The sequence below is a fragment of the Agelaius phoeniceus genome, chromosome 9 (assembly GCF_051311805.1).
Source record: "Agelaius phoeniceus isolate bAgePho1 chromosome 9, bAgePho1.hap1, whole genome shotgun sequence".
In the NCBI taxonomy this organism is placed as follows: Eukaryota; Metazoa; Chordata; class Aves; order Passeriformes; family Icteridae; genus Agelaius; species Agelaius phoeniceus.
This window is the reverse complement of record NC_135273.1, coordinates 34,058,739-34,073,091: the sequence shown is the minus strand read 5'-3', so window position 1 is coordinate 34,073,091 and position 14,353 is coordinate 34,058,739. Positions and strand designations below refer to the sequence as shown.

At 50.4% G+C, this 14,353-nt stretch overlaps 1 protein-coding gene across 12 annotated transcripts in view; it reads left to right on the top strand.

The window, feature by feature from the left end:
• The window catches only part of COL13A1 (collagen type XIII alpha 1 chain), a 54,390-nt gene that overhangs the window by 14,491 nt on the left and 25,546 nt on the right, over positions 1-14,353 (top strand). For 8 of the 12 annotated variants that reach the window (XM_077183517.1, XM_077183514.1, XM_077183508.1 and 5 more), the window contains exons 10-18: positions 3,013-3,129; positions 3,556-3,597; positions 4,429-4,455; positions 5,185-5,220; positions 6,453-6,515; positions 7,092-7,118; positions 11,371-11,415; positions 13,111-13,143; positions 13,705-13,731. In XM_077183517.1, coding sequence (XP_077039632.1) covers positions 3,013-3,129; positions 3,556-3,597; positions 4,429-4,455; positions 5,185-5,220; positions 6,453-6,515; positions 7,092-7,118; positions 11,371-11,415; positions 13,111-13,143; positions 13,705-13,731 — 417 coding nt within the window. The remainder of the gene's footprint in view (positions 1-3,012; positions 3,130-3,555; positions 3,598-4,428; positions 4,456-5,184; positions 5,221-6,452; positions 6,516-7,091; positions 7,119-11,370; positions 11,416-13,110; positions 13,144-13,704; positions 13,732-14,353) is intronic. The other 4 variants (XM_077183516.1, XM_077183510.1, XM_077183519.1 and 1 more) reach the window with 2 other exon arrangements.

Here is a 14,353-nt window from a genome sequence, read left to right as displayed (position 1 = left end):
CCATAATTCATGTTTAGTTTATTTTGGGAATGAATTCATAAAGTGAATTACGGACATATGAATAGTGAATAAGAGTGTCCATAGTCAGAGTTCATGTGGCTTTTAATGAGCCCACTTTCTGCTCCCTCATTCCATCAGTTGGGATTAGCTTTCCTGTGTGGACAAACTGCTGCAATTACCCCTCTGAAGTGTGCCGGGCACTCTTTATTAAGTGCCTGGGTTTTGTCACCCTGCTGCCTGTCTAGACAGTTGGATGCCAGCAGGGAACTGCAGGATGCACGAGACCTTTACCATGAAGTGCCTGGTCCTTGCCCAGCTCTGGATAAATCCTGAGCACGTGAACCCGTGGTTTCAGTTCAGTTTCTATCGATTCAGCCCTCACACCACACAGAGCCCCACGGATTGCGCTGTTTGCCCTTCAAAGTGACAGTCTGGAGAGCCAGGCCAAGGACTGACCTCTTGGGAAGGCTTTGAAAGCTGAAGTTCCTCTCCAGGATGAAGTGGGAAACTTGAATAACTGCCCTACATCCTGTCGTCAGCCAGGGCTGCAAATTCCCTCTGTCCGCAGAGGAAAATTTCACCGGAGTTTTGCCATGATCTGTTTTGCCTTTGCTGTATTCATTCTCTAAAAGCAACAGGGTGGGGTCTGCACCTACAGATCTGCCAGCACCAGGCAATTCCAGGAGCCCAGCCTGTGAGTACTAAGGAAAAAAGTGAGCCTGCAGAATGGATGTTAGCACCAGCAGCTGGAAGAGAGGAAAATCCTGCTGCTAGCTCTGAGCACATCGTCAGGAGTGCTTTGCCCAAGGGCTGGGGCTTAGCTGACATTGCCCTGAGTGGGGTCCTGTCTGAGGAGGCTGAGCAAGCATTGCATTGCTGGGGTGCAGGCAGGGTGGCTGACTGGTGTTTAAAAGAACTGAAAAATAGTTCCAGTCGACAGCTAAAAATATGGAATGACAACTGAGGAAAATGACACCTGATCTCCCACTTACTGTATCCACTTACTGTCCATCTAGCTCTGTGGGGGTCCTTTTGTGCTGAACACATTAATGAGGCTATAATGATGTGGTGCTAACACTTTGTGTGTTTAGGGATCTGCAAGGATGGGCACTTGCCTAAACAAAGCCTGCTGTGCCCAAGACAGCAGAGTGAGGGTGATGCAAGCAGGACTTTGGGTGAGTGAGCTCCTTGCAGCCACTCCCTGTGCTGGGGCAGGGCTCCTGCTCTGCCATCTCTCCTACCAGCACCCTGTTCCAGCACCATGCTGCATTTTAGTGCCCTACATTTGGAGCATGGACTGGGCTGGCAGAGAGCAGCTGAGGTGGGAATAGAGGAGAGAGAGCCAAAGTGAGATGGGCAAAGCCCCCTTTATCTTCCCATGGTGCACCCATGCTGAGGGTGTTATAAGATGCAGTGGGAGGGAAATCTTTGAAGGTGGAATGAGAGGGCAAGGCAAGAGGAAATCTAGAAATATATTCCAGTGTCCTCCCAACATCTTCATTAGATCCAAATTACCTTCCATATTTAAAAGCTATGAGACCATTTACAGTTGAATAGCACTGAGTATGGAGGATAAGGAAGCTTAGAAAAGAACCTGCATTCCCTTGCAAGGGCCACAGGATGAATGAAGATCCACTTTAAAAGTGGGGAGAAGCAAGGGCACCCCTCCTGCCTGGCCCTGCAGGCTTCCCAGCGTGGGCTGAGGGTTGGGCAGTGAGGCACAGGAAAGGAAAGGGCTGTTGCTCCACACATCACCCAGCTTCTCGTGAGCCTGGCCCACGCGTTGGAAATTTTCTTTTAAATAGAGCTCATGGCAGAAAGGATGAAATTTGCAGCTTATTACTTTCATTTATCATTCTAAATAAAGCAAACATCCCTGTATCTGCATGTTTTACTAAAGGCAGCCAGGATAAACAGCACACTTGGTAGGAATGCAGGGGACAGATTTTGTGCATTTTCCTCCAGTGTGTAAGGCTGGAGAGAGGATAAATGCAGCAGAGACCCAACTGCACACCCACTGACTTTTAACTGAGAAACAGCCACGTTTGGTTTCTAGCTTCCCATGGATCCACCAAGGGAAGTTTTTCAGATTTGAATTGGACCACTAGCAGTAGGCTCTCATGGTACTTTATCTAGGGAGGTGAGCCTAATGGGTGAAGAGCTTAGCACGGGTGCCACAGTGCCCTAGGAGCTGGATTCATCAATTCTAGATCAGCAGTCTGGTATTCAAACGTGCTGCTTCCAACCCACTGTCTCCTCTGTGCCGCTCGGTGCCACGCGCAGCCCCAGATGACATTGCTGAGGCATGAGCCACGAGTGGCCACTGAGGGCCTGGGGAGGAACTGGCTCAAACAGCTCCATCTCACAGAGCTGAAAATGGCAGGTGGCTCAGCAGGCACTGCCTTGTTAAATCTCAGAAAAACAGGCTCTGCCTGGTGTCCATGGGCCTGCCTTGGGTGGGCTCCAGGAACGCCATGCTGATCGTGTTATTTTCTTTGGGATTTGTGGCATTTCTACTTTTGGTCCTTGGCAAAACAGAGGGAGTGTTGTCCAACAAATATAGTATGGGGAAAAACTGGCTGAGGTGGCTCTAGCCTGGAAGTGCCAGTGTCGTCACGGGAGGCTTTGCTTCACATGTGACTGTCAAGTGCTTTGGAAAGCCTCTTCAGAGACTCACGAGATGTTGGTCTTTGACACATAAATTTTACTTGGCTGGCTCAATGAAGAAAAAGGTCTCCTTGGACTGCTCTGTCATCACTAGATCCCTCTAGAAGGGAGCTCTGACCAGGTGACCTCAGATGTCTTTGCAAACCATTGGGTGCTGGCTCCTGCTTCCCAGGCAGCCCAGTGTCCTCAGCAGGCTCTCCATCACTCTTGGAAACCTCTCTTGGCAGTAACCTGGGACTTGCTTCTATCTCCTCTGCTTCAGTCAGGCTGGCCTGCCTTGGGCCCTTTGGGGGGTGTGTGAAGGGTTTGCTGTGCCTGCTGTAACTCTTGTTTTACAAACTGCAGGGTGAACAAGGACAGGCGGGGATCCAAGGTCCCCCGGGGCCCCCTGGTCCACCAGGGCCCCCTGGACCAGCTGGACCTGAAGGAATCCCAGGACGTCCTGGGCCAGTTGGACCCCCTGTAAGTCCTTACCAAAACTGAAATCCTTCTGCTTCCCCATCCCCTAGGGCACAGGCTGCTTCCTCTGGCCTCTGTTGCTTCTAGTGAAGCTGAGGTAACCACGGACAGGAGGCTTGCAGAGAATGTGGATGTGTGGACAGGAAGAAGTTCTGGGGAAGGAGGGGAGTGAGAGGCACTGGTGCTATCTGGACACACAGGGGGTGACACCAGGCTCATTTCCTCCTCCTCAGTCCCTGCAGATGGCCCCGGCGAGGAAGTAACACGTGGGGTGTAATTTCTGTGCTCCCTGCCACCCCTTTGAAGTCCCTGTCCTAGCAAGCAGCCGAGGAGGGTGGGAGCAGAAGCACCACTTATCAAATAAAACCATTGCTGAATGGCAGGGCAGAGGACAGAAAGTGCTGCTAATGTACCTCTCTCTTGCAACAGGGCAGAGCAGGAGAGCCTGGAAAGCCTGGCAGAGATGGAAAGGTGGGTACCAGAATCCAGCTCTGTTCCTGGGAGCTGCAGGAGCCAGCGTGCCATGCTGGCTCTGCAGCCACTGGGAATTAAAGGAGCTTCCATCTCCAAGAATTTTCAAGGCCTGCTAGCAGGAAAAGCAAGTCTCATCCCTGGAGGCAAATGCACCTCTCCCCACACATTACAGGGGTCAGCACCCTCATTTCTCTCTGAGACATCTTCATCTCTCTCTGAGGAGGCAAGGACAGGATGGCTAAACACCTGAATTGCCAAAGCAGGTGGCATGGGCATCAGAGCATATCTAGAGCAGTTTTCCTTCCCTGCCTGCTCTCAGGCAGCTCCTGCATAGATATTTTGTTTATTTATATTTACACACACGTATGTCTGGTATGCTTCATGGTTCATATCAGGTAAATTGTTTGGTTATTTCTCATTTAGAGACAGAAGTGGTTTGTTTGTTAATACATGCTCTCTGTTTAGCTTGCCAGAGGAAGCTGCAAATGCTTGATTTACTCCAGAGCTGCAGTGGGCTGGGAACAAGTTCCCCAAGCAAGCCAGAGAAGCAAAAAAGATTCTGGAGCATAATGCATAAGGGAAAACAGCTTTTTAGTCTTCAAATTCAGCAAGAACAAACCTGGGGGGATGGAGCACTGTGGGCAGAAGTTTATTTGGGTGTACGCACTCAGATATCGACATGAAGAATAGATTGGAGATGTTTGAGCTCACCAGTGCAAATCTCTAAGGGGTGTTTTGAATCAAACCAGCCAGCATCCCCCCATCACCCTGCTGTCCATGTAATGTCACACTTTCCAACCCCAGTGTCTGTTTTGATTTTATCCACAGGGCTTACCTGGGCCTCCTGGACCAAAGGTGAGACATCTCACCTCACTTAAAGGTGTAGAAAGATGATGAACAGAGATGGGCTCTCCTGACGAGGACAAATCCATTTTGATGGATGGAGGAGGGGTAAAAGAGGTTACATCAAAGAGCTGAGAAGGATTTCTGACCCAGCTCAGCACTGCCTCTGGGGCCCAGCCCCTGTGCTGACTCATGGGTTTTGTCCAGGCGACGCGTCTGAGCTGCCTCTCCACTGAGCCAGGCACGCCTCATCAGCCCAGCTTGCAAAATTGTTTGCCACACACAGCTTTATTGGCTTCTTCCATTCTCAAAGCATTTCCCAGTGCTTCAGGAATGGATTTTGCAATGCTATTGTTAACTCTGCCACGGTTTCCCATTTATTCACTTGCCAAAGTGTGAGGGAGGGGGTGGTTGTTGTTGTTTTTCAGCTGCAGCCACCCAACATAATTTGTTTTTATCTGAGATATGTAGCCAGGGTGAGGAGAGAGGAACCATGGAGTTGGGGCACAGAGCTGACACATGTTAGCTGTCTGCCAGGGCTTTCCTGCCAGGGCTCAGCCCAGTTCAGTAATGCTGACCTGTGGGTCTGAAGGGACAGGAGCTCAGTGGAATCACTGTGAGTAAAAGGCAGATTTTCCCCATGGAATGCTCTCCCATCTAAACAATACCAGAGGGAAAAGAGCAGAGGTTTGTCCCTCTCAGGCCAAGCCTCACTTTCTTTTGTCTTTTTGCCTTTTCCAGGGAGATGCTGGGATTCAGGGATACCCTGGCAGAAAGGTAAGGAGGGAAGCTCCCATGCTGTTTAATGAATTAAGTGCATTGATGCTTTCTGGAATCATGGCTGAAAATCTGTGGATTATGCTGGAGCCTCCTGTGGAGCCCTGCTCCTGCTGGGTTTGCAGCAGGCCCACAGATTCCCTACTGCTACCTGTGTAAAGAGAGCCTGGGCCCAGAGTTGTCTTTAACTCCCCAGCAGCTATGGAGCAAATATCTCCCTCTGTGTGCGTGCCTCTACACCCACTTCCAGGCTGAAATGTATTTCTTATGCATTCAAACCCATATGGGAGGCTGAAAAGGGATAAATCCCTGGCTGTTGCTCTCTGGGATACAGAAAAGAGTCAATCCTGCTCTGGGTTAAAAGGCAGAAGCTGGCAATGCCCAAATGCCTTCAGCAGCAGCTGATTAACAGCAGGGCTGACAAGCCCTGAGGCTGTAATGAAGAGACAGGAAGGGAAAGACACAAAGGGAGATCAAACAGGAGAGAGGGAATGGAGAGATACTGCTAAAGAGATGTCAGCTGGAGAAGGGGAAGGTGAATGTTCCCAGCAGGAAGGAGCCCTGTGTCCCCTGTTATCTCCACGTTGCTTTATGAGTGCTCTGCAAGCAAAATGGCAAGACCTGAGAGCTTTTTAATTAGCTCTGTATAAACTGAGAAGTTTTTCTAATGTCAGGAAGTGGAAATTACAGCCCCTGCAGACCACAGCCCAATCCTGCAGACAGACACAATTTATTGCCCCTTTTCCCAGTGAACCCACAGGTTTTCCATCAGGGGCCCATCCTGTCCTGTGTGCTCAGGGAGGGCGGCTCTGGGCAGCGACCTCCCAGCGAGGGCCCCTCCCAGCAGCTCCTCTTACATGAACCAACTTGTGTGCTTCAATCCCTGCCGAGCCAGGAGCCTGCCCTGGGCTGCAAGGGTGAGCCCAAGGCTTTCCTTGGGGAAGCTGGAAGGAATGGATCAATGTAGGTCACCAAATCCTAACCAGCAGGGAAAAGAAGGTGAAATATTGAGGAAAGTTGTTAATTCAGATATGGTGCTCCCTTCACTGCATGCATTTCATACACTGAATATCTGCTCTTCTCACAGAGACACAGGGGTAGGTTGGTGTGTGTGGGACACCTCAGTGTGGGACATACCTCTCACAGCTCTGCTGTCCTTTCTGGCAACCCACAGCTCCCTTTCTTGCTGCTGTGTTTGCTTCTTCCACTGTTCTCTTTGTTCTCTTCCTCAGGGTGAGGTGGGTGAGTCGGGCCTGCCTGGTGCCCGTGGCCTCCCTGGAGCCTCTGGCCCCAAGGTAACCCTTGAACTGCAGTCAGAGGGGGCAGATAAGTGGCACAAGCCTGTCCTAAAGGGATATCAAAGGCCAGGGGCTGGAGACAGTTCCCTAGAGCCTGGAATGAACCACGTAGACAGGAACACTTGCTCCTGTGTGAAGAGTCTGGGCAATTGTTGGCCAAGGTGATTCCATGCTGTCCTGAACCAGGAATTACACCGTCCCCCATTAAGGAATAAAACCAACCCAGCCTTTAAAGGATTTTGCATCAGGGCTGTGAAAATGAGGGTACTCTGGACCATGAAATGTTTCAGTGGTTTCTGCACCCTTATCATGTAGAAAATCATTACTATGGGCAGCCTCCAGCATCCACTCCAAGGACCTAAACTGCATTTGCACTCCCTGGGAGGGAAGGGAGGGCTGCAGCCAGTGCTTGACTGGTAGCATGTTGCTGTGAGGAGACCTGGGGTGCTGGGGTTGCATTTATCACACCCCTCTTTTGGCTACTTTATCTCTTGCTGTTCCTGCTTGCTTGGTTTCCCTTTATGCTCACCGTCCCTCTCTGTTTCCCCCTTTTCTCTCTCCATTGCTGGGCAGGGTGAAAAAGGGGATGCTGGCATAAAGGTAGGCATGACAAATACATTTTCCTAACTCACAGTAGATCACCTGGGAGATACTGCTGCTTGGGCTGATGGGTTGTAAGGGGAGCTGGGTGCAAGGCAGCTCTGTGGGGTGTTTGATGGAGTACACATCTGTGCTCTGATTAGCCACAGACAGGCACTCCCAGCTCAGGCTGCCTTCATCCATTCAGTGGAATTCCATTCTTACCAAAGGCATTTCTCTATTTCTCTGGCTATGAAGCTTGCTGGTGATTTGTTACATCTCCCTATTTGATGGGCTAGGTTGGGGTTTCCTCATAAAATCTGGTTAGCTGACGCATCAAATCCACTCCAACTCCACCATTCAGGCTGAGGTTTGGCACCAGCTCTCCTGTCTGTTTCTGGACACTTTTACAGGCTCACATGGTCTCTGCCCAGATGTTATCTATTTGACTGAAATTTACTGTGCCCATATATTTAAAGTATATTACTCAATGTAGACTGTGCTTAAAACATTACAACATTGGCAAGCGTTCATGGCAGTCAGAGCACACTGTGTCATGCCATACATCTTAGACATTGTGAGGAAGGACTGGTCCTGTAATATTTGGAAAGGCATTAACTGTGACACGTTCATTTCAAGTATTTAGTGTGTGGCATGCAGCTCATTTATCCTGCAGCACATACACTTTCTATATCTTTTCCATCTGGGTGGATTGCTGTTTGAAGAGAGAAAAGGCCCCTTCAGAGCCTACCAAGGGTGCATTACTTGGAGTTTAAAGAAATGTTCTTGGGAATGCAGGCTCTGGGTTCATAGCTGGATGGAGCAGCAGGGATTCTCTTCCTACAAGAAAAGACCTTCTCAGAAATACTGCAGAGCGTGTAGTTCTCTGTGTCCATCTCCACATCAGTGTCATTCCATCAAGCACAAAGGCATTGCTCCTGATTGTGCCAGTGTGAATGAAGGTGGAATTGCACCCAGAACTGGTTATTTTGAGGGCTTGGAGTTTGCTGCTCTCTCAACAGCATGTCTCCCATTAAACTGAGCTGAAGGAATGAACTCAGAGTGTTGCCTGGGAAGGAGAAAAGGCTGAAGGGAGAAGCTCTGTTTTGGCCTTGCTGGAACTGCCATGTTTCACTGCTAGCATTGGAACACCTGCTTTGCTCATGCCCATGTACAAGCACTGGCCAGCTCTTCATGTGGGTTCTGGCAAAGGGGAAGGCTCCAGTCCTGTCTCAGGGTCATCCAGAGGGTGAGAGCCTTCCCTCACTTGGGGCCACCCTGGAGACACAATCTTGCTACTTGGCCCTTTATTTATGTCTTACACACCCCCCTTCAGGAAGAGCAGAGATGAAACCCACCAGACTTTTTGGGGCACTAAATTGCAGCTCCAAAGGAGCACCTCTGCAGCCCCAAAGCAGCAGTTTCTTTCACACACAGACTATCATTTGTTACTGTCAAGGTCACTTTTCTCTTGACTTCCTTTCTTTTTGCTCAGAGGAGTTGAAAGAGAAGTGCAGACACATTCTTAAATCAGCAGCCAGACCTCACTCAGTAGCAGCTCCTGAGCATCCAACATCAGCACATGTATTTGTTATCCTTGGAAATTGCTTCTTTCTGTTGTCCTCCCACCTAGGAGGATTGATTGGGACTCTCTGGAAGACTTTTAAATCTTCTGACTTTGGATCCAATTACCTAGACTAGACTTTACCTTCTCTTTGCTTTGAGGAGCCCTGGGCAAACACCATGATTCATAGGTTAGCTGTAGTGGCCAATTTTGCATGGAATAGCACTGCTTTGGCTAGCAGTAAAGAATATCTCTGGCCTGAGGAGGTTTCCTGGTATCACACAGAGCCCTTTTTCATTCAACCCCCTCTCCCCACCCAGTGGCAGGTGCAGTACAACCTAGATTGTCTCTCAGCTGATTTTTTCTGTGGCCACCATTTGTACTTTGATCATGTAAGGACCTAAATCTGTGTCTCATGAAGGTCATTAGGCAGTGATTGTGATCACCTGGGCCACTCGAATGAGCATTTCACTCAGTGCCCCTAGCCTGTCACATTCACTTATGTTTCCTTACTTTTTTTCCTGAAAGATCCCCAGGATAAGGCTTTTTCTCATGCTCTGAAGAAGGAGCCATAAAGCTCCCACAGCCTCTCTTAATAAACCCCTGATAATTTGCCTCTCACAGCAAAGAGAGAAAAGAAGGGTGTCTGCTTTAATTGGCAGGAGGCAGCCAGAGGGGATAAAGCTGCTCCCAGCCGGTAGAGCAGGGTGTGAGGTTTCTGTGTGAGGGGCAGAGGTGTAGCCTAACTCTCCCAGAGACACAGGGGAGACGCTTCCTAAACCAGCATGAGGCTTAGGAGCCTCCTGGGGAGCTGTGCTGGGTGTTTTGCCTTTGGTACCCAGCTCCTGACTTGGCTGCACCATGCCGGGGCTGCTTTTGGTGGGCTGGATTTGGCTGCACCATTCCGGGGCTGCCTTTGGTGGGCTGGATTTGGCTGCACCATTCCGGGGCTGCTTTTGGTGGGCTGGATTTGGCTGCACCATTCCGGGGCTGCTTTTGCTGGGCTGGATTTGGCTGCACCGTTCCGGGGCTGGATTTGGTGGGCTGGATTTGGCTGCACCATTCCGGGGCTGCTTTTGGTGGGCTGGATTTGGCTGCACCATCCCGGGGCTTCTTTTGGTGGGCTGGATTTGGCTGCACCATTCCGGGGCTGCTTTTGGTGGGCTGGATTTGGCTGCACCATCCCGGGGCTGCTTTTGGTGGGCTGGATTTGGCTGCACCATCCCGGGGCTGCTTTTGGTGGGCTGGATTTGGCTGCACCATCCCGGGGCTGCTTTTGGTGGGCTGGATTTGGCTGCACCATTCCGGGGCTGCTTTTGGTGGGCTGGATTTGGCTGCACCATGCCGGGGCTGCTTCTCCTGGGCTGGATTTGGCTGCACCATTCCGGGGCTGCCTTTGGTGGGCTGGATTTGGCTGCACCATTCCGGGGCTGCTTTTGGTGGGCTGGATTTGGCTGCACCATTCCGGGGCTGCCTTTGGTGGGCGGCTGCTGCTGCCCGGCTGCGGCACCGGGGATCACAAAGGGAGCAGCCCAGCGGGTACTCGCTGTGCTACCATGGCTTCCAAGCACTTAAGGGTTTAAAGATGTTCCGCAGAGTTGTTTTTCCTGCTTTTTCTCCGGCGCTGGGTTTCTTTCTGTTCCTCAGTGGCTCAGTGTCACGTTTGTTGCTGCCCTCTCTAATTAGCGCTAGTGCCTGTGTGATCCCGCCGCTGCCCGGGGCTGTGCCAGCATCATCGGGAGCTGATTGCTCTGAGTTGCCCCTGTGGGGGTTACCGAGCTCCCTCTCACCGAGGGGGCTTTGCTTTTGCAGGGTGAAAGAATTAAACAGCTCTTCAAGCAGGCAGTTCTTCCAGGAAAGTCTCTGGGAAGGGGAATTTGCTGTCACAGGCTGGGCTGCCCTGTGGGGATGGTCTCTGCAAGCAGGGTGGGTGTCTCCCAGCAGACAGCATCAGTCTTCCCTGCTGGGTCTCACTTAAAAAAAGACAGAGAGCATAGTTGGGAAGGAGAGAGACCAATCCACGTTCTCCAGTACAAAGTATTCCTAATTATTGCTTTACTTACTGCTGAAAATAGGGCAGGAGGTGCCCACACTAGGTCATGGATATTATATTAGAAAGTGTTTTACAAAATATAGTTCACAGGATGCTGTAATTACAGAAAGTTATTTTTTTAAAAAAACATACATACATACATATATATATTTAGCAGGGATATATGTGTGTGTATATATATACATATACACACGTATATCCCTGCTAAATAGCCCTTCCAAGCAAGGAATAAACACCCAGAAGAAAATTACTGGAGCAGTATGCAGATTGCCTGAAGATGTTTTATTTTCCAGCAGAAAATAAAAATATTTATTATCAGCAGACAAAATTCAGGCTAACAGCACAAGGCAACCCTTGGATTGTGTGTCTCTCCAAATAGGTTTGTTCATGCCAGGGTCACTGCAGGCTGAGTGCCTCCCTGTGCCCCCCAGCACGCTGGGATGTGGGAGCAGGGTGTGGAGGCTGTGGCACTCCAGTGGGGTCAGTCCTGCTGTAAGGCTTCAGAGGGAACTGATGGGCAATGGCCCCAGCTAGGGCAGTCAGTGGGGAAGACAGGGCCTCACCTCACTCAGGAGGGTTTCTCATCACCTGTGCCCTGGGAGGACTCATCTCCTGTCTCTTGCTGTCTTTCTCTGTGTGTCTTGCTCTGCTTGCAGGGGGAGAGAGGCATGCCAGGGCTGCCAGGAAGACATGGCTCTAAGGTACCTTGTGACCAGGGGAGTGATGCTTGTCTGCCTGACCTCACCCCTAGCACCCCTGATGCACAGGCATTGTGTGTGTGTGTCTGTGAGCCAGTGACTGTCCTCAGCTGAATTATTCATGCTTCTAAATTGCAAAATTCAGGGCCTAATTCACAAAGGCGCTGGTGGGGGAAGATGTGTTTACAGAGCAAATGGCATGCCCAGTCTGATGCTGACTTGCAACATCAGGATCTTAATGCTTTACCCAGTGAGAGCAGCCAGTTGTGATGTTTGTAGGGAATTGGCATTTTGGAAACTGTCCCAGGTGAGCACTGCAGGTGTGTGTTAGCCCAGCTGGGATGAGCAGGGCTGCCCAGGTGGGAGCCTGGGCTAACACAGCAATGAATCAGGGTCAGTGTGTGAGCAGCCCTGCATGTCTGTGCATTGCACTTTGAGGGTAAATACTAGAAAATAACATGGTCTGCAGTCACTGCTGTTTGAAGGCTGAGAAATGAGGAGCAGGCATCCCAAGGCTCTACAAAGTCCTAACCAAAGGCACTTACTGCACGTTATCCCTTTCATGACTCCAGCCTGTATTGGCTAAAACCTACTGACCCTGAGACAGTCTGGAATGCTTTTTTCCCCCATTTATTGCATAGAATCCCTGATCTCCATCTTCTGTCCTTGTGTTTTTTAGCTTTTGTCCCCGATTTCTGTTTCAGAAAGCTGAGAGGTATGATCCTGCTGCTCTCTGGCTCCCCACTCCTCCTTGTTTGAACTTTTATCAGCTTTTTTCACTTTGAACTTGGCTCCCAGTCCTCTGCACTGCCTCATGTGCTACATCCCACCCCCTCATATTTCCCAACTTCTAACACCACTTCACTCCCTCCCCCCTCCTTAGTTATCCCTTATATTGCCTTTTTAACTGGACCTTTTCTAACCAGGACCTGGCTAATGCTAACACAGGGGATACAGAGATTTCAGAGAGGATGGATGACAGGGACAACCTGCTCTTTGCATCAGTGCTGTTGAGGGCAGTGTGACAGTCCCTGTGGGAGCAGCTGCCTCCTGAGGCACCTGTCTGGATGGCAGGGCAGGGACACTCCAGGGTCCCATGGTGGTGGCTTGCTCTGCACTGCAGAATGACACCTGAATTGCAGTGCTTGGAAGTCTGGTTTTTCCTCTAAGGTGTCTGGCTTCAGAGCTCTCCTGGAAGCATTTTACTGCAGGGTTTGTCTTCTGTGATAAGAACAGGCTGAGGGGGAATAGCCAGGCCAAGGCTCTAGGGTATGAGCCAGCCTTTCTCAGGATGCTTGAGCTGAGCTATCTGGGCTCAAGCCTTGAGGAGGGGGTTTGGTCCTTGGTCTGTCTTTGCATTCCTCAGTTATTTGACACTGTTCTGCTTGTTGGCCTTTGCTTCACTTGCAGGACTGAACCAGGGGTGGTGGGGGTGTCAGTCTGTTTGTCTGGGTTGTGCTCATGGTGCCTGCCTTTGGAAGAGCTTTCTGGAACCCAGAGCCACTGCCATGGGTGAACAGCTGCTCAGGGAATGAAGATGTGTGCTGTGTGCTGTTCCAGCATCACTTTTGAGCTGTGAAAGGAGGAGATGTGGATTTTTACGTTTTTACTTTCACCGGACTGATACTGTTTCGTTTTAAAGAATGTGTGTCCGATTAATTTCAAACAAGGTGTTGCTGTCTCTGCTCTCTCTGCCAGGGCGCTCCCGGGATGGCGGCCGCAGGGATGAAGGTCAGTTCTGGGCTGCAGTGCCTCGGCTTGGGCACGGGCTGGAGCTGGGAGAGCGCAGGGCGCTGCAGAATGGTCGGACAGCTCCCACTGATGGGGAATATCAGAACTGCCTCCTTTGGCAGAGGTACCAGACCTGCGTGCAGCCTCGCCCCGGGTCTGCTGAGCTCGGATCGGCACAGCCTCCCCCGGCTGCACCCGCAGCCTTGCTCCTCTCCTGGGAAAGCAGAGCAGGGAGTGGCAAATTCCTCTGTGCCAGCACACGAGTCTTGCTCTGCTCTTTTGGATCTGGTAAACACCTGCAAGTACTGCAAGGTGGTTACTCTGGTCTATGGAAGCTGTGAGTCTGAGGTTTGGTGCTTTCTTATGGCAGCCTGGGAGCTGGCTAATGAAGATAAAAGAGGTTCCAGGCACGAAAATTCGCAACTGAAGCACTCTCAGCCTTTACTTACCAGCTAAGGCCCCCATAGATGAATGTTCTTTTCCCCACTCTGATAGCTTTAGGAGGATTTGTACTCTCTCCTCCTGGTTTCTCACTCTACTTTCCTGTCTCTTTCTCACCAGGGCGAGCCTGGGACTCCAGGAGAAAAGGTACTCTCAGGAGGTTTTGAGCATGCACTTCGGGTGGGTTTGTGTATTTCTGCCCTCTCTGAGCAGCTGAGGGAGCTGAGGAATGTCTGTGTGCTTCCCAGTGCCCAAATCCAGGCCCTAATGGCACCTGCCACTCTCAGCAAATTGGTAGTAGGATACAGTGATACCCAGTGAGAAAGAGACCTTACTGCAAATATTTCCCTCCTCCTGCTCATGTCTGTGTGTCACTGCAGGGCATGAAATAACACAAAGTGCACACACTGCTCTTCTCAAGGTAAAAAAGGGGGACTTTAGTTTTTGACTTTAACATTTATAGATTTCTAAGAGTGGCAGTGGATTGGAGGGTGACAGTGCCACCTCTCCAATGACACTGGACCAACAGTCCATCAAATTTTTCTTCTTTTATAAAAGAATGCAAAGCAATAAGTTATTTGCAGAAAGTGTGTGAGAAAGTTCATTGCAAGAATGTAAACATCAGAAGGCTTAGAAAAACTTAAAAAAATCAGAGCAACATGTGTGTCCATGGGAATACCTTCCAACTTCCCTCTGCCCCTTCCCTTGTCCCCCTTGTGCCTCCCAGCACTTCTGTGCCCCAGAGCCTTCCCATGTCCCTGCAGAGGGC